The 27709-nt window shown below is 35.4% G+C and overlaps 1 protein-coding gene and 1 long non-coding RNA gene across 4 annotated transcripts in view; one reads left to right on the forward strand and one right to left on the reverse strand.

Annotated features, from left to right (window-relative positions):
• LOC150099085 (uncharacterized) overlaps nt 1-4226 on the forward strand; it is a 30471-nt gene extending 26245 nt beyond the window's left edge. Inside the window, exon 3 of the mRNA XM_090405461.1 lies at nt 2583-4226. Coding sequence (XP_090261587.1) covers nt 2583-2967 — 385 coding nt within the window. The 3' untranslated portion in view covers nt 2968-4226. The remainder of the gene's footprint in view (nt 1-2582) is intronic.
• LOC150099084 (uncharacterized) overlaps nt 1-27709 on the reverse strand; it is a 187523-nt gene that overhangs the window by 55285 nt on the left and 104529 nt on the right. The gene's annotated exons all lie outside the window — the stretch shown is intronic.

The following is a 27709-nucleotide window of genomic DNA, read 5'->3' on the forward strand; positions in this document are numbered from 1 at the left end:
ACAATCGCCATACCAAGATACCGTGACAACTGGCCAGCTTCCAACCAATACAGTCTGGTTGTTCCGAAACAAGCTTGGTGGTCATTATGTTTTTGCTCATGAGTATAACTTGGTACGTTTTTTTCTTTAAATAGTCCTTATCACACGATACTTCCGATTAAAAACAAAAACTTGCATACTTTGATTCATGATTAAAATCTCTGCAATGTCATACTGAATGCAATTATTTTAATGGAGGAATTATGAAAGCTTTAAAAGTAGAAAGAAATGCCAATAAAATAGCAATAAATTTTTGTTTACATGGATAGAGATATTGAGGAGGATGAATGTGTTCAATATACAGAGTTGTGCAGTGTCACACTTAATGCCGTTGTGTCATGCTACTTAATAAAACATATAAAACATAAGTAGTGACGCAGCAATTTTTTGAATAGAGAATTTTTTCCACTTCATTACAGACACTTAGAATTTCATGTCATTGCATCAACAGGATCATTTGTGTATTGGGATGTCGGGGTTTTGCATTTATAAGACATAAGAGTTTAGTCGTAAAAGTGTAGTATTCATTTATTGAGAGAAAATATGAACGGTGTGTAAATACAGTTATAAGTATTCTAGCATGATTCTACTGGTAGTCGTATGAATCGGACTAAATCATACGGGCATTTACTTTGTTAACTATTTCTAATGAACATGTGCATCAAAGCACAAATAAACTGAGGATGTTTGACAGAAAGTTCTTGCCATAAATTATTCGATAGGGAGATAGAGAGAGAATTGTAGTTTACTGAAAGATCTATAGAATAAACAGGGATAACAGGCTTAAGAAAAACTGAAAGAACGTTATACATGAAATAAAATTCACTGTCCAGGCGAACAACTTGAAAGAAGTAATCTACACTTATGAAAGGGCTTTTGGAAGATGTTAATCAGGCCACATGGTTTTAGCGTTAATTCATTTCCACATTAAGAAAAATACCGTAACCCCGAGCTAAGAAAGCTTTTTTTTTTAGCTAACTGTTCGTGGATTTCTGTGTCCATTTATATATGATGTTTATCCTCCTGATGCCATACAGTTCAGATACAAGCTCACTGTGAACTGGAACCCACATCGCTCCGTGAACACAAGAAATGCACGAATATCACTTTCGTACAGGACCATCTGGTTTTGTCATGAGACGTTCTTCTTTTTTCATATTTCTTCAGGTTATTACTGATTTCATTCTTAATCTTCAACTGCTCAATATTTTTATTTTTCTTGCTTCTTCTGCGGAGTGATTCATGGGCGAAATTTCTTTCTGCTCTTCTCAATACATTTTTATTAGTTGCTTTCGCTATTCATTTGTCTTAAATACCCTTCCATAACCCACAGAAAACAGCATCATATTTTCTTCTTTAATTGTCGTATTTCTTGGAGTCACGAAGGCATTTGATGGAAGCAATTACGGTGGCACAGCTTCCCTATTTCAATCGAGTTCTTTTTCACACGCAAATAATTGAAGAGAATCATTGGCCTTGGCCGCAGATTGATCAAGGTAAAAGACATTAAAACTTCATTTCGCAATTCAGGAAACTGCGCAATTAATCATGTGATATTCATAAGCAGCCCTGAGAGAATCGGCTTACCATGTCTTTTGATTACCATGCATTATTAAGGTCAACTCTATAGCAACAACGCGATACATTCTAGTCTGCTGAAACATTTGTCTCATTAACTTCATATATTAGATGTTAATACGATATTTTAATATATTATCAAGACGTTTATCTGCTCAATGAACAATACATTAAACTGCACTACATTAAGTAACCAGCACAATATATTTAAAAGCAAGAGCAGCCGATGCTATGAGTACACAATTACTGACAAGAAATAAACAGAACAACAACAACAACAACAACAAAAAGTTTCCGTCCAACTAAACAACGAGATGAGAAAAGTTCTAAATGTAAACGATAATCTGAATTGAAAAATCAAAAGTGCACAAAAATCAATTTAAGAGATATTAAAAATACTGCGTTACAGCGTAATTAAAAATAGTTCTACAATTTATATTATATATATATATTTATTTATTTATTTATTTATTATTTTCAATAAAAAATTAATTTAATATAAAAAATTTCCTGATAAAATTTCAATATCATGGGAAGCTTTAATGTGATTTTTAAAAGCTTTAAAATATTAACGCTCGCACGAGATTAAGCAAATTTGAGCACTTGAAGGCGGGGATGATAGATTATTAACTATTATGCTTCTTTATATTGTTAAAATTATAAAATATATTAACTGGTATACTGTTAATTAAGGCAGTTGATTCTGCAACGATTGCGTCCTTCTGTGTTATAAGTTATTGATGATCTTTCTAAAATATCAACTTTAATGCATGCACTCGTATATTAATATGAATCAAAGCGCGTGTCCTATAATACGGTATATAACTTTTCTTATCCGCTGATTATCATGTCTCCCACGCTTTAGAAACTGATCAACTCTATTATAAAAGCCAGAATAAATAAGCTTTCTACAATATTTTGTGCTTTATTTTTTTAATTTAATTCTGTGTTTTTTATTCAAACAGGGAAAATAACGTGTCAGTCCTATTGCCTGCACATCTGGAGAAGAAGAGGATGCAACTGCAGAAATCGATTGATATATTAGGATTTTTACTCTTAGTACCAGGGATCTCCCTTTCGATCATCGCCCCTCTTTTACTACTCCCTGCTTACGGAATGGTAAGCGAGTACAATGGACTGGCTGAAATTTTATTCATTTTTTCTACCACGACATCATTGGTGCTTTTAATCATAGGAGGTATAATCGGAAACCTTGTGTGGAATTATGACGAAAGCAGCAAGAAGTGGTTTTTAAAACTCCAGTGTGGCAAAGGGAGAAATGTGCATTATTTTGCAAGTACACTGTGCCCACCCAAAGAAAAAATGCAGTCACCATCCAGGATAATATAGTGCAATGAATATTTTGGCATAAAACGTATAAAAAATCTGCAACTTAGGATAGCAATGAGTGGAATCCACAAAATACATTACAATATTTGAATAATTCATTACGTAAACATCTGTAAATGATGTTTACGTAACTCTCAGTGATTAATACTTTGTGATAACTTTCAACACTACTTTTATTTTTTGAATTAACTATTGGCTGTAGAATTCGTGCAGATTCTAGTTTCCTATTCTTCTTCATATGTTGCTTCAAAAAGTAAATTAAACAGTGTCATTAGTCGAAAAAAAAAAATATTATGGCACAATGCATTGATCATGAGTATGTTCCTTTTGTTGAGTTTTCTTAGCGAAACCCACAGTGTAAATGCTGAACACCATTACAGCACGGCAGATCAGTTGCAGCACCTGAAAACGCTGTTTGCGTGAGGTTTAAATAGGAGAAGAAAGCGTTCGCATCATGTTTCCTCACATAACCACGAGAGACCATCATACGGACGTCGTACAGCCGCACCGTCAATTGCAGAGTGGGAAGACTAGAAACATATTCATATGTACAGGTACACACCTGATCCAATTTTTGCATGTTAAGGTTATGCACCAACGATAAATTCATCAGTATTTGAGGGGGGGGGGGAATAATAATAACAGCGTAATTAGCAAAAAAGAGGCACAATATTTAAATCATGTGTGTATGTTCTCCTTGCTGAGTTTCTTAACGAGATCGACACTATGAATGCTGAGCATCATCATAGCACAGAGGATCAGTTACGGCTGACTAAATAACGTCTCCTGTTTGCTAGACGTAAGCGCCAAGTGATACTTCAATCTTCGAAAGGGAAAGAAATCACTGCGTGTAAGATTTACATCGCGGTTATCGTTTCCTAGTAACCCTTCATACCAATAGGTCAGGACCTTCATGCCACAAAGAAACAAATGTATAGACATCTTAGGAGACCATATAAGTTTTTTTTTTTTTTTTACAAAATCGACTTGTATAAGCATCACACTTTCATCTAAGTTGGAATAAAGTCTTCCATATAAGCGTGCTTGTTACTTTATTCTTTGGAAAACTCTCGTATTACAGTAGTGTATCAGTAATGTTGCATTAAGAGATCATTTATTACATAAACTGATTACATAAATAACCTTTTAATGCAACATCACAGTGCGAGATAATGAACAGCAACTTTAATTTGTAATTTATACTAGATAAAAGCTGTACTGCAAAATTTTATTTAAAAAAAAACTTAAATTTTGTTCAGAAGTTCATAGTTTCATTATATGTCAATATAAGATTATAAAACCTTGTAAAAAAACACATCACAAAATTGATAATTTGCTACTCGGATGTCAATATTAATCTTAAGCATATCAAATAAAAGTTTGTTGTCTTCTTGAATCACGATTGGATAATAATTATATCGCTGTTATGGAGCAAAACTATTAACATGTTTTACAGTTTTTGCTTTATTAAATTTACGTAAGTACAAAGACACTAAATAAACACGATCATGTGATAATATTTCTATGTACAAAAAATTGCCACACTGCTACTTAAAGGCTTTCATCCCGTATGGATAAAATTTTAAATGATTCCGGTCTCTCGAAGCACGAGGTTTGAGTTAAATTTTCAGGATGAAATGCTAGATGCTATTAATGCAGTTAGTACACAGTTTCTTCCTCTGAATTAGATAATTACCATCATTTACGTTCATTTCAAATGACGAATGACTGCTGCTTACAGGGTAGATCCCCTAAAGAGTAAATGTGTGTCGTGCCCTGTGCGATTTTTATTCCATAAAATAATAATAATAAATAAATAAACAGCACGTGTGCATCAAATTCAGCTTCAAATTCGTAAATTCTAGAAAACTCTTCGGGGAGATAAAACTTGCTTTCTGAGGGGGAAAAAATAAAGAATTAAAAAATAAAAATAAAAAACTCACACGCTTCATTTGTTTCCCTGATTTAAATGTCGATGTCTGCTGATCATTCTAAATATTGGAGACGTTGATCGAAAATAACAGATGAAAATCGGTGTCAGATCATGAAATGTATTTATGAAACCAGAGACATCACTATCCACTGGTTAGATAATATGTTGGAAATATCGTTTGAATCAACAAAACATTTTGACACATAATTCTGCGAAGAATTAGAGGATAAGTTTGCCTAGGCAGAAGTTTCTTTAATTATATCCTAACGTAGTAATGATATAATTAAGTATCCCTAATGTTCTCTAACGTCTTTCACTTATATCGGGCTTGCTAGGGAAAAAAAATGACAAATCGTTCTCAATGCTGTGCTTTAGAGTGAGTTGAGAGGAATTAAATACAGCATCTACGACAAGAGCACGAGAGTACTGCTTCGTATTTTTTTTCTTTCTAAAGAAATGTAATTTATTTAACAAAGGCACGTGAACTATACCTCCATCTTTCCCGCGCATTCTGTCATTTTTCAACAGTCTCTATCGTTCTCTATACATTTCGCCATCGCTGATTACTCCGATAGTCACGAACAGATTGTTTCTGCTAGTCATCATCGGCAAAATTGCGTCCTCAGAGTACATTCTTCAAAAGGCCATAAAAGATTTAAGTCAAATTGTGCCAGATCCATGCTGTTGAAGAGATGGGAAAGATCACTTGTGCCAAATATTGCAATTACATCCTTTGTGCACAGTGTTAAGAAGGAGGCCCCACTCACGTTTCTGGTAGACTGGAACTGTACGGATGTATTTTTTTAATTTCTGCAAAATCACAAACTTCGGAATTCGATCACACTCTGCTTCGTACGTGCACCACTAACAGCCCAATTTGAACTGCTTGTGTGCGCTCATGTGAACGATCGCAGCGCCTCTCCCTGTGGTGAAACTTGAAAATAATATCCACGCAGTGGCGTGCAAAGATTTCTGCGGGGCTCGAATCGAAAGTGAAAAAAATGGGAGGTATTGCTTTCATACAGCGCCTCGGACCATTAAGTGCATTACGTAAATAACTAATTTTAAACTAGTAACAAGATATAGTTAACATAGAATTCATCTGTATTTAACTTAAATAGACCTGTATACAGTTTTTACAGCAAAGAAAGGTTGCATGAAAGCTGCATTTACACAAGCATTTTGTTTAATTCTGGTGAGTAATTAAAATAACTCATGAATGAAAATATGCAACATACTAGTTCACGTTTATCATTTCTCCTAAAAAGTACAATATTCCAAGTGGACTGAATTTTCCATAAGAGCTTAGGAAATATCAGACACAGCTATATTTAAATTTGGTCGACATACGGTAAACGAGGCAACTTGCAGAAGAGTTTGCAAGGACGTGATCTCCCCTTGCAGTTCTTCCCCCTTCACTTTAGTTCCGTTGCACTGAATTTTTCAAATTACATTAAGCAATGTTAGAATCACAACAAATATATTTCTACTTCAGTCAAAATCGCTAGAATAAGGCAACCTATACAGGTTTCGGCAGAGGACGTAATTCCTCTTACAACACCTTAAAATTCTTCGAAAGAATTTTAAGCAATATTAGAAACAAAAACAATTCAAATATAATTGAAATCAGTTAAATTAAAAAATTGTCTGTTAAAGAAAAAGAGGAACATAAACCTCGCCTTTTTTAATTAGAAAAGACAGAGACTAGATCTAAATGTGAAATAATGAAAACAAACTCGCACATTTTAATGTGCGAGTTTGTTTTCATTATTTCTAGCCAGTATAAACCGGTGTTTCTAGCCATTATAAATCGCAGGAATATGAAGTTCTCAACTCAATGCAATTGTGTCCAGATGAAGTGGCTGCGACAAGGTAATTAACGGAGTTTGAAAGAGGCGTTGGCTTAGGATGCCATGTTACAGGCCTATCTATTCGGCAAAATGTTGACAATTTGAGCCATCCCAGGTCATCAATCAGTAATACCGTACTGAGTTGGAAGAAGGGAATTAACTGCAAGTGCTACCCACAACACTTAAAACACAACGTGACCGTACAGTAATACGAAGAATAATATGCAAAAACTGCCATTCCTCAGCAAACACGTTGAATGCGGAGTTCCAGACATCGACTGGAACACGAATCTGCACAAAAAACATTGAGAAAAGAGACTCATAACATGGGTTTCCATGGTGGGACAGCAATATGCAAGTCCCACATTACCCGAATCGAAATGCGTCGTCGTCATCATTGGTGCGAAGGCATGTACAGTGAGACGTGGAAGCTTAGAAAGCTGTGTTTTGATGCGACGAATCACGTTATATATATATATATATATATATATATATATATACAGAGCAGACGGACGGGTGTGAATGTGGCGGATGCCCGATGATTGCCTCTTATTACCAGAGTATGTAACCCCAACTATGAAATACGGTCGTGGTGTGGTGGTATGCTCCTGTGTTTCCTGGCTTGGCCTTAAACTTCTGTTTGTGGCGCCACGAACATTGCACCCCGAGAGGTATCGGAACATCTGGACAATGCAATTCCTCCTTCTTTTTGTTGTTTTTACGAAACTGACCATTGACAATGCACAGTGTCATAAGGCCACTGCTGTAACTACGTAGTTTGTGGACATGAATATCACCACACTTAACTGGACTCCGCAGAGTCCTGATCTCAACCCTATTGTACATCTGTGGGATGACCTGGAGCGTAGGGGAGAGGTCAACAGACATCCGCCCCACAACAGTCCAGGATCTCATTACATGCCTACAGAAAGAATGGTCCAAAATTCTCATTGATTGCTATCGGACGCTTGAGGAAAGTATGCCCCGTAGGATTGATGCAGCGAAAGGAAGTCCTATATCTTATTAAGGTGGCGCCATGGCTGTTTGTTCCTCATACTATACGTTCGTTCACTTCTTTCCAAGCAGTGTCTGTATTACGCTGATGTCCGAAAATATCGTCAGAAAGTTTTAACTAGAAAACGCAAGAGTCAAAAAGCTCTGAAGCCTCATAAAGGCAGTTATTTAAAAATAAAAAAAAATAAAAAAAGACTATTCAAAGATGATGGTACAGTTTAACGCATCAGATATCTAGCATTATATTTGCTATGCGCAGTTCGTTGTGAAATAAAGGATAGTTTCAGATGATCGCTAGCATTAAAAAAAGGTCCGATATGCTTTCAGACCTTTCAAAGCGCCAGGTGTCACCAATCTCTCTAGATTCTTTGAAAATCTGTAATACTCTATGGCTCAAAAAAAAAAAAAAAAAAAGTACTGAATAACCACAACGATATACAGTATATTATGGAATAAACGGATTTATTAACAAAGAAACTTATCCCTGATGATGTACATCCACAACTATCGGTAGAAATATTGGTCGAATAAAGCATTAATGGCGATAGATTATGTGCTCGAAAATAGGCACTTGTCTTTCAAGACAGGTTTCGTAGCGCATGCGAAGGTTCTCTGAGAACAAGATAAAATTACACGATATGCTGGACACTTCGTATAATTTTATCCCTTAGTTCGTCAAAATTGGAAGGCGTGTCATGGTAGAATACCCATTCCTTCAACATACCCCAAATAAAGGCATCAAAAGATGTGAGATCAGGAGAATGTGAAGGGTACGGGAATTCTGTGAACCTCGAATGAGCCTCCCGAGAAAGGGTTCTGATAAATAGGCTCTGGAACCACGTGATGTGTTTGTGTGTCAGGTTACTCCATCCTGTTGGAATACCAGTGCACGAAATGGAATGTTTTTTGCACGATCCATCCTATGTAAATTTCTGGGTTCACCCAGGTTTTACATAGGATGGGTCGTGCAAAATACCAACACATTCTCGATGTAACGTTCGCTATTCAAGGTCACACTACCCTCTTCAATGAAGTAGGACCCAATTATGCCAGGCCGGAAACCGCACACCATTCGGTGATTTTTTCGCTGTAAGGAGGTTTCTCTTCGACAAATTCAGTTCTCGAGAAACCAAGAAACCTGTAGGTTCGTCTGTTTACATGACCGCTCTGATAGAAATGCGCTTCGTCCGAGAACCAGACATGGAAAAGGACTGATCTTCATAGACACTGGCCAACACGCGACAGTATTTCCGCTGTGCATTGTCCATTGCTGTTAAACAATGATCCACCTGAATGACGTACGAAAAGGCAAGCAGCTCCCTAAGTATTCTCTGTAGTGACCTCCTCGGTATCCCAAGTTTTACCGCTGTTCGGCATTGACAGCGTTTCGGACACTGTAACACTTGCACCAGAACACGCCAGTGGTTCTCATTTGTGTTAGCAGTTCGTGGTCTCCTCCGAACGCCCTTTGCATTGCGGCAGAACACTCCCAGTACGTCGGAACCTCTCGAGTAAGGCAATGATAACACTATTGCTTGGGGCACGCTTACGGAAAGGAAGAACAAACTACTCACAAACATGTCGTACGTTTTGACCATTTGCTCTACCAACTGCGCATGAACGAAAATGATGCTCAATAATAAACGTCTTTTCTACCAACGTCAACACCTTTGCTACAGCTAAATGTAATGGCGTAGACTCTACACGTACTCTGGTATTAATTTGCATGCAGTCGAACGGCATATCTCACAGCGCGTGTACTGAAGGGGTCTCGAAGTTCAGTACTCTTTTTCTTTCTTTTTTTCGCCCAAGCGTATGAGGTCATCTTCAAGATAACGTATTCGAAGCTGATGACCAATATCTCCGCATTCTGTGCGGAGGTATTAATTCTTCCATATTCCAAAGCTTCTCCCTACCTGATCTATGTAAGCGATACTGCAGAAGTAGAAAATCTTACAGATATCCAACTCTTGAGGCAAAAAAAAAAAAAATTTTAAAGTATCGGCAAAAAACTCATATTTTTTATAGTCCACATCCATGTGTGGTAGAGATAATGATTGTTTATATCTATCATCCGGCAGTAAGCGTATGTTTCTTCCGTTTCTTTCTTTCTTTTCTTTTTTTTTTTTCTCTTTCGGCTAACTATTTTCACAAAATGGGTTTCTGTCTTTCTGAATTGCGTCATCTTTCAAGATATACGCATAACCCTATTTTTAATGTCATGATTATTCGAAACGAGCCTTCGTATCTCAGTTAGTTTAGATAATGTCCTCTAGATGGAAAGACCGGGGTTCCATTCCTGTCTTGGATGCGAAGAACATATATCAGGGTTTTTCGACTGAAGGTGAGTTAGCCAGTCTCATACGGTGATGGAAGTTTTTTTTTATTTTCTATCTTAAAATTCTGGTTTCTCATTGGGCAAAACAGAAAACCCGCCAGAAGAATCTACACAACTAACAACCATATTATCTTAGTAGGATTAACCATCCTATCAGAGCTTTTAATTAGGTTAAAAGCTAAACTTATTTTGGCGACAGTCCACTGAACCTAACACGTCACAGAGAAGTGGATAATGCTAGACTTACGAGACTCGTACTGCCGTGGATAATGGAGCGAGATGAGTGAAGATGTATGAGGTTTCCTATGGACATTCAGTGATATGCCACCATTTACAATTTTACTGAATAAAACATCTAGAAAAATAAGTGTGCTATCCTCCTCTATTTGAACGGAAACTATTTTACAAAACACAGTTGTTTAGATCATCTGGAGTATGTATTCAAATAATAAATATATCGTCCATGCTTCACCATATGGAAGGTTTCAAATTGACTCGTGAAAAAGCCACCTTTTAAAACTTTTCCATGCATAAGTTTGAGATAGGGGTAACAACAAACAGCTCACAGCTAGAACACGTAGAAACACGTAGATATAATCGTCTTTATTTATATTGAAAAACTGAATGAATGTATTCCCGTTATATCACTTGGCAATTTTGCTATTTTCAGAGGGGCTTTTTTTGAATTATTTACTTGAGATTATATTTTAATATTTTATATTTCATTATTTTTTTCTATTGTAGCACTTCATGTTTAGGCATTTGTAATAAGAGCGATTAGGGACTGCAATGTAGCGATCCTTGCAATCAGAGTGTCCTCCTTGGTTACTGTGTTGACTTGCAGTAACGATATTGATTCCTCCAAGCCAAAACTCTAGTCAAACTGACGCTTTTATATTCATCCATAAGCTGCATAGTCTTGTAAATAAATTTTAATAAAACGAATCATTCTTTCCTCTCCGTGAAATTTGCCTACATTTACTTTTTTTTTTTTTTATCCTACAAACAAAAAATTACTACAGGCGTATTTATCATGCTGGCGATTAAGCATTGGAAGTTGTTCCCCCCCTCCCTTAATAATGGGAAACACTATCTAATCCGACAACGCAACCTTCTCGACAATCACTTTTTATTACATACGACTGAGAAACGTTAATAGAACTCTGTTACAAGTTTCATAGCTTGTGGCATTTCAAATGACCCAGTTTGAATATCTGGAACCGACAGAATTACTCGCTTCGGTTAAGCAAATCAGAGGTCAACTACGACAAAAAAATAAATAAATAAATAATACATAAATAAATAAATTATATATATATATATTTGTGTTGGTGAGCGCGGGTGTGTTTCCACCTACTAACAGTTTATTAGAAATACAGCTTACTTCAGTTTTTGCGTTAGCAAAAATATAATTTTATTCCAATCAAATCTTTATGCACAAATTCGGAAGCAGCGTGCTTTCAGTATGAAACAAACTGGGAAAAAAAAAAAAAATTACAGTGAAGCATATTAAACTTCAGAGACAAAATTCAGGATGTTTTGCCAAATGACTTTTACAATACACCTACCACAAGTGAAATCTACTTCATTAACAACGAATGTAAAGCAAGCATGTAATCCTTTCACAACGAATGGTCACCTTTCATCATTTTGCTGTTTCGAACAAAACGGCAGGGAACACATGTCGCAATGCTTGATTTACAAAATACTTCAATAAGGAATCCAATTTAATTGTACATCATATTTTGTTAATTTTTTTTCTTATTTCGTTGTTCATTTTTTCTGAATGGTAACGTTCGCTATTGACAAACAAATAGGTTTATAGGTGCATCATATGACCCAGGATGATATTTACATGTTGAAATCTGAAGTTAGTCAACCTCTAAAACACTAGCTCCTCGGATCGGTGAAAGGCTGAGAAGAAATAAGAAACATATTAGCATTAAGATTTGATACCTGCAGATAGTGTACTCTTCTCTTTTCGAAATACAGTTGTCGGCCTGGCTGGCCGAGTGGTTAGCGTATCCGCTCTCCAGCCAAAAGGCTACGGGTTCGAATCCTGCTGAGCATGGATGTTTGTAATTGTCTGTGAAAATACGAGTGGAGGTGGTGGGCAGTTGATGGCGCTGGTGTAGACAATGCTAGTACTTGCAGTTAGTTGTAGTTGGTAAATTGAGTTATGGAGATGCGGAGAGTAGGTGTCCTCCCTCGATGAGTCCTTAGATTCCTTGGAGGTATCATGTAATAATAATAAAGTAAGGCTTTTCTAAAGAACAGACGTGTATGAACGAAAGAAACGTTTGTACTGCGAACGAGCTTGAAGCAGACGGTGGAGATCCATATGTGAAGAGAACAAGGAATAATTACTGAAGTCGATTCTAATGAACAGGGAACAAGGTGATCTGTGTGTGTAACAGCGTAATGAATCGGTGACAGACGAATCATTAAACAACGTAACTGCATCCTACAACAAACGAATTAATGACACAAAGTGATTTTTTATTCAAAAAGAGGAGATTCTAAATTGGACACTCTCCGAAGTCGTGTATCAGAATAAACAAATAATTAGTAAAGGTTATCAAAGACGAGATATCACATTTTGATAGGCATAGATGAAATGAGATGGTAGAAATAATAAAACAGACCACAGAACTCGAAAGAAACTTGAAATCGCTATTCTACCGGTAAGTAATGATCGCTTCAGCTTAGGCGGAGATGAACCCGCATTGACTCGAATTTTGTACGAAAATAAGAAATGCGAAGTTCGTTCGACAACTGCTACTCTAATTGTACCCATTCGAACAAAAGCGATCAAACATATGCATAATAGTGATTTTACTACTATTTTACGATCACAATTCTGTATACGGAGTGATACGAAAGTGCTAAATTCTAGCTGCTGGAAACCAAACTGTGTTAAGGTATTACATTATTATGTTCTCCAGAATTTAAACCAGAAATATCAATTTTGTTTTGTAGTGACTTGTATCCAGTGGTGAACTATGGAAATTTTAACAAATGGCTCGCATCGTTGAGGGAAAAAAAAAAAAAAACCGTATTTCACACAAAAACTTTTATTAATATAACTCGTGTACAAATTCCAATCAAAAAGTATGAGAAGACAATCAACCTCTATCATTTTTAAACAAATATTTCATGATCTAAACATGAAATATTTGCACCCAATCAACTATATTAATTTATCTTACATAAGGAAAACATTTTTTTACTTATCAAAACATAACAAGAATGACATATTTTATAATCTTTTATAAAACATTTGATTGGCTACTGGTTTTGCCATACGATTGGCTACAAGAAGAGAGAAGGGTAAAGACGGCGCATGTGCTTATCGTTATAGAGGAATTGAAACAATAATTCCAAATAATCTATACACTGCTGAATAGACTAATTTTTTGTTAGGTTACCGTATGAGTTTGTCGCTTAATATGTTTCAAAAAAAATAAAAATAGTAAATAAGAAGGGACCTAGCAAATTAGAGAAAAATTTAACAAAGGGCCCCTGCGAGCCCCTTATAGATCACCACTGCTTGTATCCATGCGTAATTTTTAGAGTCAGCAGGTGATTAAGAGAGCACTTATCTCTCTCAACAAAAATCGGATCCGAAACGATCAACCATTTTCTTTGCATTCTTTTTGCCGCGAAATCGTAAACATGTGGCAGTTTATTGTGACTTAATTCAGTATAGCGTAGTACTCAGGAGAAAGGGAATTCAAAAATCATTTATTGTAAAAAACATAAAAACTATATGAAAACATTAAGTTTTTAAAAGTAAAGTGGATATTACTGTAGACCCAGCATTATTTCAAAGCCGAATGTAGAAACTATGTTCACCAGGGAGCTTACGGGAATACACTCACCAGCATTCACGAGTTTCCTTAGTGCGGACTACTTAGAAAACATAGGCGCCGCCCAAGCATCTATATAGTCACTTTCTATTAGTCTGAATTCTGGTGAGTGTATTCCCGTAAACGCTGTGGTCCACTTATTTTTTTACAAAACTTTCATAGTTTCTACATTCGGCTTTAAAATAATGCTGGATCTAATATCCACTTTACTTATATAATTTTGCATCGCCTAACTGAAGCCTTTTTGGCTCTTCATTTTAGAAAACAAAGTTTTTATATGGTCTTCTATATCTCAATTTACTTACTAATGTATTGAACTATTACGCTTGTGGAATTATATTTTACATCAATTTTTTTTTAGATTTTTGTCATTTGTCACTGTAATCTTTCACTGTTCAAGAAGGACATTTCTGAAAACTTCAGTAGATGAAGTATTTCCCGGTATTGTATACTTGGAGTATCTAAGTTGTTTGTGAAGGTTATCTCAATATAATTACTATTCAACTATCTTCCTTTTCACTGCTTTTCTTGGATTTTATTACCTACTCGTTTTCAGTCATCCGTAACGTAAACATTCTTTAGCTGACAATTCTGAGCATAGCAAAAAGTTTTCCTTATCCCACATGATATAGATTATTATGAAATGCTAACAGAAGTGTCGCTAAATGAACTTTATGTTGGAATTTAGTAAAAAAAATTATCTAAGGATGTTAACTACAAAAAAAAAAAAAAAAAAAGTGAGAACTACAGCAACTACTTTCGGCAAATTTCTAACCTTTAAACAACGAATCGACGGATATAAATTAACACGCTGCAGACACAAGCCGACTTAAGGAAATGATAGGAAACAATCACAAATCTTTTCAAAATATAATTCATATATAGTAACACAATTAATTATCACAGTTGAACCTGGAATACACGTATACATTCTTTTGCTTAATTATGTCTTTAAAATGGTCCAATTAGAGAGAAAATATATTTAATATATTATTATTATTATATTTGAAAAATAATTTCCAGTAAAAACAGACTTGTCATATATGTTGGCACATAAGAAGACATTTAAAGTTAAGAAAAAAAACTTGCTTAAACATGAAGTCGCCTTATGCCCCGAGTATGAAATTTGAACCATTCTATTCGGCCACGGAAAACATCGTCAAGCGATTTCCAGTTCCTACATACACTATGCAGCTGTGTTATACCAGACTCATGTACTGTGTTCAATAAGCTTCTGTTTTTGTATTATCTTCATTAAAATATTTATACCTATTAAAAATTAATATATTTTGTATATAAATACTTGTATTTAATTAATGTCATTAGGGTTAGCATGAATTTTTCTTTCATTTACATGCTAATGAAACCTTACTTGCGCAGTCATATGAATTACAATGTACAAAACGGAAAACATGAACAGTAGTAAAAGCAAAAATAAAAGTAAAAGACAAAACAGAAGTAAAAGTAATGTGTACGCTGATGTCAACGGTAAGTGGTCGTCTTATTATGTGCTATACTCAATATATAAGCATTTTGGAAAAAAAAATGTGAAGATGGTGTAATACGCCCAGTCGCCTTGTACGGGGCATATAAGAAAATCAGGTAAGTGATTGTTTGTAAAAAAAAACGATGTTATTTGGTATGACGACTTTATCATAAAACATGCTGTTGATGAGCGGGTTACAACTTCGAGTTTTCCGGAAGCAAAAATTAAAAATATGATGCAAGCAATTAAACAACAGAAAAGAAATGTAAACGAATTCGCAATTGTGGTAGGAACTAACGACTTAACTAGTGATAAGCACAGGATGACAGAGGACATGAAAGGGTTGATGAAGAAGCGAGAGTGAAGAGTGAAAATAGTATTTTACCTCGATATGATAAAAATTAATTAAGAAGGGCTATGATGGCAACGATTCGATGCGTAGGCTGTTTAAAAGGAATGGATGCGAGTTTGTGAATGTGTCGAGTGAGTTTGAGGGAAAATTAGATTTGTATAAGAGGGACGGCCTGCACATGAATGCGTTTGGTGTCAGAAGTCTTGAAAAACTAATAACTGGTATGAGACCTAACACAGAGTCAGGTAACCTAAATTATAATGGGAGGAATGGTGAGAATGAGTCTTAAAGCGACAATGTTATATAACTGTGCTAATGACAGTAATTAGCATTATCATGGAAATTATTAGGAGGAGGGTACCGTTTGTGTTCGTCCAGTTCGGAAATATCAAAGATGTCTACATGTATAAGGCACACTAAACAAAAATAGAAATCTGCAAGTTGTCCAACCGTGTCATGCGGACTGCAGACGAGATTATAGAAAGGAACATGCAGGTAGAGTATTATGTCGATACACGAATGCTATGAGTAGCAGATACAATGGGGATATAGTTTTTTTGTCTTGGTCAATATGTTGGCACACCAGACTGTAGGCATTAGTGAGACCTGGCTATCAGAATCAGCCGTACTAACTGTTATTATGTGTAAAGGGTATAATATTTTTTTATGAAGGACAGACAGGATAGGAGAAGGACGCGCTGCTAATGATATCGCATGACTTGAATCCAGTTAGTGTTGAGACCAATGATTGTAGTACTAGTATTAGTAACAGTATTTCGTGTGGAAGTGAATTTGAAGTCTCTGGTGAGGTGGAATCTAACAAGACAAATTACATAGTGGAGTGTTGTTACAGACCTGGTGGATCGGTTGCTAGTGATGAAGAAATGCATCACAAATAGAGACGATGGGCGCTTAAAGAGTAATCATAATGGGAGACTTTAATTATCTAAATATTCATTATGTAGCAGTAAAATCTCATGAGAAGAATGAAACTGAATTTATTGAGCTGTTGCGAGACGACTTCCTCAAGCAGCATGTGACAGAAGGAACTTGAGGTCAAAGAGCGTTAGATTTGATTAGAGTGTCAGAGGGTGTTATAGTTAAAGACGTAACTATTATGCCTCCGGTTGGTGACAGCGATCATGCGGTACTCACTTGGGAAGTGACTATGTTTATGAATGTTCCATTCAGAAAAGGTTACATGCTGAACTACAAAGCAGGAAATTATCACCAACTGAGGAGTATACTGAGTTCAGTGGAATGAGATCGGTTGATGGATGGAAAGAATACCGCAGTGCATGGAAAGCAATTAAACAATACTTAAATGATGTGATATCAGAATGTGTCCCGAGAGTTCGAAGAATAAATAGAGTAGGAGTCAAATGGATGTGTAATCTTATTAAGCAAGAAATTCGTAAGCAACAGTTGTGACTGTTCTAGCCTGCTGCTTATAATTTTCATAATGAACATCGTCCTTACGCACACGATGTTCCTTCCTCATCATCCGTTTCTTACGAATCTCTTGCTTAATAGGAAAGCTAAGTCTGAGTATGAAAAGAAACTGGCTCTACAAGATAAAGACAACCCGCAAGATTTCTGTCGATATGCTGCAAGTAAAAGAAAGAATGAATATGAAAGAATAACTCTTCTGAATACAGATGGTGTGAGGGTGACATATGCAGAGGATATTGTTCAACTAGTGAGTGGCCATTTTGTTAAAAGCTATCAATTTTATGTACACAACATTGAGCTCACTGCTACCTCTTCACTAGATGAAGAAACTCAGGTGTATGAAGAGCAGGTATTAGAGCTGTTACACACGCTGAATAACAATTCAGCAACAGGGACTGAGGGGGGGGGGTTATCAGTAAGGTGCTAAAAGAATGTTCAGATGAACTGGCTATTCCTTTGATTAGGCTACGAATATATAATTTGAGACTCGAAACAAAGATTCCGCAGGAATTGAAAGCATGTATGATAATCCCATTGCACAAAAGTGGTACAAAGACGGATGTATCCAAATGTTGACCAATCACTATCTCAGGAGTGGTGGTGAAGATTTTGGAAAAATTGTTTGGGGCTTGCATTCAGAAATGAGATGATAATGAATTTCTACTTTGCAATGAACAGAATGGGAAGGTCGTGTTTTAGTAACTTGCTCACATTCTATAACAATGTTCCATTCAACTAGACAAAGGGAATGGACACAGCGTGATAATTTTTGATTTTGCTAAAGCTTTTGACAAATGCAGCATGGAAGACTGTTGCATAAAGTGGACAATATAGGTTTGGATTATAAAATATTTGCGTGTATAAGAGGATGGCAGACTGACATATATCAAAAAGTGGTATATGGGGGGGATGTGAGTCTGCAAGATTTACGGTGACTAGTGGTGTACCACTGGGATCAGTCTTTCGTCCAGTGTTATTCAATCTCTACATTAATGATATTGGGAAGGATTTGACAAGCGCCATACAGCTATTTGCTGATGGTGCAAAGATAGGTAGGATAATCAGGAATGCTGCTGATAAGTAGAAATTGCAGGATGATTTGAATGGGCTAAAGTTGTGGGCATCTGAAAATGGGTTTCAGTTCAATGTCAGTAAATGTAGTCATTCACTTCGGCATGATTAGATATCCAATGTCGTATTATATCGGTGGGATTATGCTTTAAGAAATTGATGAGGCTAGGGATCTTGGAGTGTTAATAGATAGGAAGTTGAAGTTCAAGGGAGCAATATAGCAACAACGATTGCAAATACAACTCAAAAGATAATTGCAATGCTGAAACGAACTTTCACATGTAAAGTTAAGAGTATCATTTTGCCACTTACACGGCCTTGATAAGACCTCACTTGGGCTATTGTACGTAGGTCTGTTCTCCTGGTTTCCGTTGTGATTCTGATAACAATGGAGAAAGTGCAAAGGAGAGTGTTAAAAATGATATCAGGATTGTGGAATAGTGATTATGAAGACAAAAAAAACAAAAAAACAATAATTTGTAGACTGCAGACTCTAGCAAACAGAAAAGGTAATATGATTGAGACGTACAAATTTCTTAAAGGGTCACACAGGATTTCAGTTGATGGAATTTTTCATTTTATGGAGGGTGGGGAAAGGACAAGTGGGTGTATTATTAATAATAATACGGTGTATTATTATTATTATTATTATTATTATTAATACACCGTATGTACCAAAAAAAAAAACAAGAATCTTACATCTCTTGAAACGTTTGGGTGTTACATCAAAAAAATTATTGTACTTCATCATATCCATGTGACAAAGTAGATATCACACTTTGAAGCTTTTATAACTATTTGCATACCATAGTTAGAAACGACTCTGAGGTGAAGTGTCGAATAATTTGCAGTGACAAAAGTTGAAAGAGTGTTATTTTCCGCTACAAATTTCACCAAAACGCAATTCTAATCAACGGCACCAAAACACAGATGTTGATAATACACAACCCAAGAATCAAACGCCCCGCATCACTATCGATACATTGTCACACATACCGCTGCATTCGCAACAAAATACCTGCCAATGTTCCAAAATCAAACCTGTAATACACGCAAAATCTCTATATAGAGATTCTCGGTCTCTATATAGATTCCCACCTTAAATGGACAAAACATACTTAAATGGACAAAACATACCTACACACCAAACTCCGGATCATCGCAGCAAAACTCTTCCAAGTTAAAGACATTATTCCATCCGACATAAAAAAAAAACTCCTATATCATGGCATTTGCGAATCCCTACTCAGATAAGGAATAACAGTCTATGCAAATACATCAAACAGCCACCTAACAAAATTAGAAACATTACACGGGAAAATCGTGTCAACAGTGATCTGGACACCTAACACGCAACAAACAATATCCTACAAGCACATGGCGATACCCAGAATTCTGAGCGTTAAAAACCTGAAACGCTACATGACATTAACAAGGAATTACTTCAACATCACCCATCGAAACAACAGAGACACATATCGTATAACACGACCTACAACTCTCTACATTCCCACACCCTTCAACAACTCGTACTTTTGTGAGATCACATCAGATACCCAAGCAACTCAACAACCTACCAAGAAATTTAAAACACGTAGATAACTACAGAACATTAAAAAACGAACTCTGGAAAATATACCAACAAAGTTAAGATACCATTAACACTAATATACACATCACAAATCACTAGCATCCAATGCCTACATCCCATACATAAACAGTAGCAACAACATAAATAGTGAAGGCTAAATCCCACTCTCTTCATAAAAGCTAACCCAAGCTTCGAAGTGGGTGGGATTAACTTGCCTCACTCATCTACAAGTAATCTTTATAAACAAATGCAGAAAAATTTGTTTGTATAATCACTCTCTCAAACTTTCAAAAAAAAATACAAAAAATTCTGTATAATCTTCATTGTTAATATTATAAGAACATGTGTTGTAAATACATAATATAAAGTATTATTAAAATTTTTAATTGAAATCCAATGAAATCCAATTAATTGATTTCAAAGTAGCAATTCACAGAAGATGTTTACTGTATGTATAAATATTTCAGCAATCAATAAATTATCATTATTATTATTTTTTAAAAAATGACATCTCCAATCGGCCAAAGTTAAACAACAACAGCACATGGAAGTGATTAAAAATGTCAAATACATTATTCCCTGTTAAATGAATAAATTCCAGTTTCAATTTCAATTTACTACTTCAATGCAAACATAATCTATTCTTGAATAAAATAATAAAATCGATTAACAGAACAACAAACGCATAGTTTCTCGTATACAATTTCCCAGGTAGGAAAAAAATATACGTGCTTTGATCCGGTTTTTTTTTTTTTTTTTTTTTTGGTATCACAATATTATTACACCTTATGATATTTAAAAAAAAAAAGTAATACACTTGATATGCCATGTACGTTATTAATTATCTTAGTATTGTACTTTCTGCTCTTATTTTTGATAAATATACAGTATTATACTGGTACGTAATGCACATTACACTTCACCCGGATTGTAACAAAGTATTGAGGCCGTCGTAGCAAAGGGCTTACTGAAATTTTACTCAAACAGTTCTCAGTACTAGAAGCTAATGGTCACATCAGTCAAATTTGAGAACGTGAAAGTTTAATCTACTTTGTATTAAATGCAGTTTCCTCCCACCCTCTCTAGTAAAAGATGGGCCGCAGCGGAATACACATGCGTACAAACAAATAAAAACTCTAGTTGTAAACTCCGGCTTTCATCTATCACGCCACCACAGAAATAAATTCAACTGAATATCAGAAATTTTTTCCGAGCAGTTGTGCTAAAAATTTAACTTTGATTCAGAATTCAATTTATTTCTTTATTAATGCAACTCCTAATTTTTTATTAGAGCTACATGTTTTTGTGTTTTATTTATTTTTTACATAATCCTAAACTGTCTCGTACACAGAGAAAGTTTAGGATTTGTTTGGTCTCTGCCGCAGAGATCAAATATGCGACTTTTTTCAAACCACTCCAATTTTGTCACAAACGGTCCAGTGGTCTCACACGTGGCGATGAAATCCATCTTCGACATAAATACAATCACAAACATCCGTGCTCACGTCCGGATCCAAACCCACAGCTTGTTATTTGGAGAACGGTTTTGCTAATCAGAAGAGTTCCTGTAACAGCATCGGAGAATAGGCCTAGGTACATTTTTTTTTATGTGACTCCCACCCAAGAAAGGTTTTTGCAAACTTTGAGCATGCTAAGGTTTTTTCTCTATTTTCTGTTGTTAATTATATATTGTATTTTTCAGTTATTTTTACACAGTCTGGAAATCCTTCTCTGGGGACTAAATTTGGCATTTAAGCCACTTCAAGCCTCCAAGTAGTGGGGACGTGGTCTCACTCTGGACGATGGTAATCATTGTCTATCTAAAGACAATCGCAAACATACGAGGGGGGGTGAAAAGTTCTGATGAACGTCTAGAACAAAAATGATATTAAAGCAGCTGATATAACCACAAGAAAGAACATATCTTAAATCCTTTAACCCCCGTGTTCACCAAATTGTAATGTGCTGTTTTTCTTTTAGGATATATAAGAAGACATGTCAGAGGCTTTGAAGAAATTAAAGAATTACGAAATCTTTTCAGCACACCCTCGTACATACGTGATTTGAACCGGTTTCAATCCTGTTGGCTGCAGAGGATAAGTTAACCACTAAGCCAACCTGGCCGGCGATAAAGACAATAAATAATGTAATCGAGGTAATAAACGAAAAATGGAAACAAACGAAAATATTGATTAAAAAGAGGTATGAACAAGTGCATTAACAGGTTAATCAGCCCACACAGTCTTCTAGAACTTGGTTCGCTTCCAAAATATATGCTAGTGTGTTGTGCGCAATGGAGGCGATGAATTCTCGTGAATTTAGTAGTTAATCTTTATTATGTATTCGCTAACTCTCTTTCGAGATATACAGCTCAGAAATGAGTTTTAGTACATGATCAAACAACTTGATTACGTGTGCTTTATTTTCTATGAGAAATCATTTAAATTAATATAAAGTTATTTTTCCTTATTTTTATATTTGCTTTTTCTAAATAATAATTTAACACAATAATACTAGTTAGGATAAAGAACACGAGATGGCAGCAGTAGTCTGCCATATTCACATATCGCTTTCAGCTTCCACACAATTCGAGCCAAGGACTGTTGCCGGCTCCCAACGAAGAATAAAAAAAAAAAAAAAATACCTGGAGGTTTTATTTTTTATAGCAATGATCACAAAATCAGGCGGAAGCAGAAGTATAATTTGTGAACGAATGAACTGACTAAACAAATGTAATGGGTGCCACACATTTTGTCTTGATTAACATGTCTTGATTGACTCATTACAACGTCGTAAATGAGCTACCAGAATAGTCTACAATCCATGAGATAATAAATTCGGCACACAGCACAATTAGAACAGTATCACTTTCAACAGAAAATGAAAGAAAGGTTTTAAGAAATGTATGTTTCCAGTCTAGTCAGCCAATATAGCATCTTCGTTCTACAACCAACAAGTCTTCGGTTCAAATCTAATTATGGGCACGAATGTTTGTGAATTTCTTTTGCGCGATATTTAACCCATATCCCATCCCACCCACATTAATAATATACAACAGGTTTACAACATTTTGTGGGTGGAATGCACACATAAATCTAAAATTGTTTCGTTATAGACTGATGAAACGTAATGATTTCATGGTAATCACTGGTGTCATAACACCAGTGATTACCTCCATGTAATCATTGGTGTAACACCATGTAATCCAGTGATTACCTTGTGTTACACCAGTGATTCATGGAAAATCACCATCACAGTGATGGTGATTTTTGTCTCTTTGTACCTCATTACCGTGGAAGAGGTAAGACATTTTTTATGATTTATTATTCTGTGTTTTTATTTATTTTCTACATAATAGGAAAACTCTGCTTTATATACCAAACATGGAACTTTTCAAGACACTTCAGATCTCAAACAAGCAAGTGTTGGAGGTCGCACATTGGACAATGAAATTCACCTCTCAACTAAAGACAATCACAAACACCCACGTCGGGATTTGAACCCGCAGACTGTTGGTCGGAAAGCATGTATAATAATCACACCCCCAACTACGTCGGCAATTACTTCCGGCTTCTCTGTGTGTAACATTTCAATTTACCCTCAGAAATATTATTTTGAGTTGAAAAAAAAAAGCGATTAAGATAATAGTTCCCGATTTTTTTTTTTAAAGTTATTTTCCCTTAAGGATGTAAATTACAATAACTCGAAATGAAAAGCAATACAGTCGGAACGGTTCTTTATTAGCTTTCACCCAATAAAAGTTATAAACTACTGGTCATTTACTATGGTGAATAAGAGTTTACTAATCTATTACATTTACGGCTATTTGCCTGCTTCTGTTCGTAAGCAAATACATGAAAAAAAAAAAAAAAAAAGGTAATTCTGATCTTCACATGGGATGACCATATAAATAGAATAATGGGCTCAAGAAGAATAACACAATTAACAAAAATAATTATTAATCAAGTTTATTAATCAACTGTTCTAGAAACCAAACATTCTCATGCCACTTCAGGCCTCCAATAGGCAGGATGGTGGGCTCACACACCAAGTGACCAATATTGTCTCCCACCTAAATTTATTCAATGTTTCCAAATTTAATTTCATTATTATTTTAGCTTAATCTTTTTTATACGGAAGTCTTCCAAACTTCCTACCATATATCTTCACAAACACCTGGCATCTCAACGACTTCATTTCAGCACAAGTTTTTTTAATAGAATAAAAAGTTCAAAAATGAATGAAGAATGTCAATTACAACCAATAAGCAAATACATGAAAAAAAAAAAAAAAAAGGTAATTCTGATCTTCACATGGGATTACCATATAAATAGAATAATGGACTCAAGAAGAATAACACAATTAACAAAAAGAAAAACAAAGCAGACTGTCTTAAATTGAAATACTGCAATCTACCAAGCTTAAGCTTAAGCTTAAAGCGAAACGCGTTTTTTTTTTTTTTTAATATCTGATTCCCACTCACGAAATATTGTTAAACCCCTAGTACATTAGCTTCGTTAGTGGGCTGTTTTATTTATTTATGTTTTTTTATTTCAATTTTTACAGAATCTGAAAAACTCTGTTGTAAAGACTAACTAAACCTGGAACTTTCAAGCCCACTTCAAATCACAAATAAGCAGAGTGGTGGTCTCGCATCGAGCGATGAAAGTAACCTCTCACTCACCCCAAACATCCATATCTGCTGGATGGAGAGAGAGCAGGGTCCGCTATCCACTCAGCACCGCGCAGGCAGTTGCCTTAGATATAAGAGAAATCTCTAGGAAAACGCCATTTGCCAGCTATACTCATGTAATACCGAATTTTGGGAACATTTGTGTGTAAAAATGTTCTGTTTTGGCAATCATTTGTTTTAGACTATGATTAAGACAATTCTTAGTTCTTGTTTTGTTAACAGAATGAAGAAATATTTTACACTGCTAAAATTTCAATTTATTCTTATATTTCGAAATCTTTCAAAATTCTTAACATTTAAAGATGAATGTATGAAGAATTGCGCTGCTAACACGAAACAGGAACGTGTGGGTCCAATCTGACAAATGAAAGCATTACTTGGAAATGCATGCGCAACGTCTTATTGCAGAGTTAAATAAGGAAGAAAAGCTGATTACAGTGACCGAACATGAGAATGCAACCTTTGGATATGTTACGCAATAAATAAAAAAGCAAGAACGCTGTCAAAGATGGCGTTCACTGGATACAGTTACTATACCGAAGGAAAGACTGATATCACAGGCGCCGAAGGGGTTTCACAGTTTAACACCATGCCTTAAATCGGGCAGAGTAAAATGTGCTTTTTGGTCTTCGTGTAAAATGATGATTATTATTGTCCAATTTTAAAAGAGTTAAAACTGTTCAACTAACTGCATCTTAAATATTAAGTTTCTTCAAAAACTTTTCATCCATTGTAGAATCGTTTTCAAGGACAGCAGGAAGGACAAATATGAAGAGCTAATACAATTATTAAATCTGATGCACAAATTGGGCTGTCGGTTTGGAATTATGGTCAAAGCAACTAAGGGTATGAGACCAGCTCTTTAACATCTGTTAATTAGCTGGTAAAATAACCAATGTATCCATAATTGCGTGTATTCTCTAGCCAGCTTTTCGGTGCTTCGGGATCTCCCAGATGACAAATACTGTTGCCTCCACATTACGCCAGCTAATTCATTTTCCACTGAAACCCCCCCCCCCCCCATGCAACGTTATATAGCGTCGACATCAGAGTATAATCCGCATTTTCAAGATTAAAATATCCTGGAAGGTCTCATACAACTTCCGAACGTCTATTCCAATAGATGGTTGCTTTTTTCATTAAAGGAATAATTTAGTGAACGAGTGGGCATCTACTGGAATTACTCTTCGTCGATTTAAAACAATGTCCCTCTAACAGATGATTCCTAGTTAAGGAAAAATATCCTCAATATTCAACTTATTCTCTTAACAGCTTTAAAAACTTCATTGTAATCTCCTATGCCAGTGATTCTTAACGGGGGGCCGCGGAAAATTTATAAAACGTTTCAATTTTTTTAAATTTTGAAACCTCTTGAAATAATTTTTATTTTTGTTGTTCTTTATTTTACTTTGTTTCAAACTTGTATTGTTTTATATTAGTTATCTGAATTATATAGTTTTAATTCAGTAGTTTCTTTTGTGGAGGCGCCACAAGTCTTTCGCTGGTGGCAACACTGCGAGTCGATCCATATAATATAATAATTGAGAAAATACAAATTTATCACCAACGGACGGTGACATACTACTGGAATTGACAGAGGATTTAAGTCTGATCTCCGTTTTCAAGAAGAAAAGTTTTGTCCAATTTTGGATACATATCCTCAGGGAATATCCGCACCTGTTTGTTTACAACTGCCATTCAAAATCCGTTGCCTTTTGTTTCTATATATTTGTATGAAAAGGAATTTTCCACAATGGTAAATATTAAAAAGAAAAGAATGAAATCGACTCCAAATAGACTCCTGCATGCGAATAACATTGAGTAACGCAATTGAAGCAAGAATAGACATTAGTAGAGCGTGTTCAAAGAGGTCTCATTAAAATACATTGAAGTAAAGTTGATTTCTGTTTTCTGATTTATTTATTTTTTCTGTTATTATAATCAGTAAGTAAACCCTCTATTTAAAAAAAAAAAAAGTTTAATTATTATGTTACTACAAACCTCCTAAGTATTTTAGAATAATTAGGAGGCCGCGACTACTAAAAGGTTAAGAACCACTGTCGTGTGCCTTGGTTTGTTGGCTTTTTTCAATGGTTTGATAGCTATTTCGATTTTTTTTAATTAAATCCATTTCTTTTTTAAGATAGGAATTTAAAATTGGAAATATTCTGAATAAGGTCATTATTTTGTATAAAGAAACAGCGACGTTTAAAGTTCGCTAGTAAAATTACTGAAAATAAATGAAAGAATCCGCTTTCATTCCTGACTTGCATTACTTAGAAATTTTCTCATAGCGGAACGCCTTATTATTCGTAGATCCTTTTCATTTCACTTTTTGAGCTTATCCTTACTCTAATGGTAGGCTGACTTTTGGGATTTTCGCTCCGCGAACGAAAGGTTGTATATTAGAAGCTACTGGATCTTAATTAACATTTCTCAGATCAATCCACTATCTCAGTTATATCAGCTTGAAGCAATAATTCTTATTATTATTAATTATCCCTCCCACTTGGATGCTGTTCGCTTGTAAACACGCTTATCTAACAATGGTAAAACTAATGGAGCTTCATATCAAAAGGCATTTGAACATTATTCATCATCAACAACAACCATGGGTCCAATGCCCGTAGGCGTCTGCTGCCATCTTGATATGATTCTTCCATTGCATTCTGTTTTGTGCAAGATGACTCAATCAGTGTATAGAGTTTCCGCACCATTTGACGATGTCATCGCCCCATTCTCTGTTTGGTCTTCCTCTTTTGTTCTTTCCTTCAATCATTCCAAACAGCAACGTTTTTAATTTTCTCTCATCATTCATTCTACATATATGGCCAAATAGGCGTAGTTTCCTTTTGATTATTTTCTGGATCAGGTTTTCTTTTGGTTGTATTCGTCTGTAGATTTCCTCATTGTTCACTTTCTGTATCCAGCTTATTCTCAAGATCTTTCTATAGCACTTACTCTCAAATGCTAATATCCACCTTTCAGATTCTCTCAGGAGTACCCAGGCCTCGCATCCATAGAGCATGCTGCTGAAGATAGAGATTTCTACAATACTCAGTCTAGTTTGCAGCTTTATAGCTCGGCTCTTCC

This window comes from Typopeltis vanoorti, chromosome 15 (genome assembly GCF_054136105.1).
Source record: "Typopeltis vanoorti isolate ZY-2024b chromosome 15, IOZ_Tvanoo_1.0, whole genome shotgun sequence".
In the NCBI taxonomy this organism is placed as follows: Eukaryota; Metazoa; Arthropoda; class Arachnida; order Uropygi; family Thelyphonidae; genus Typopeltis; species Typopeltis vanoorti.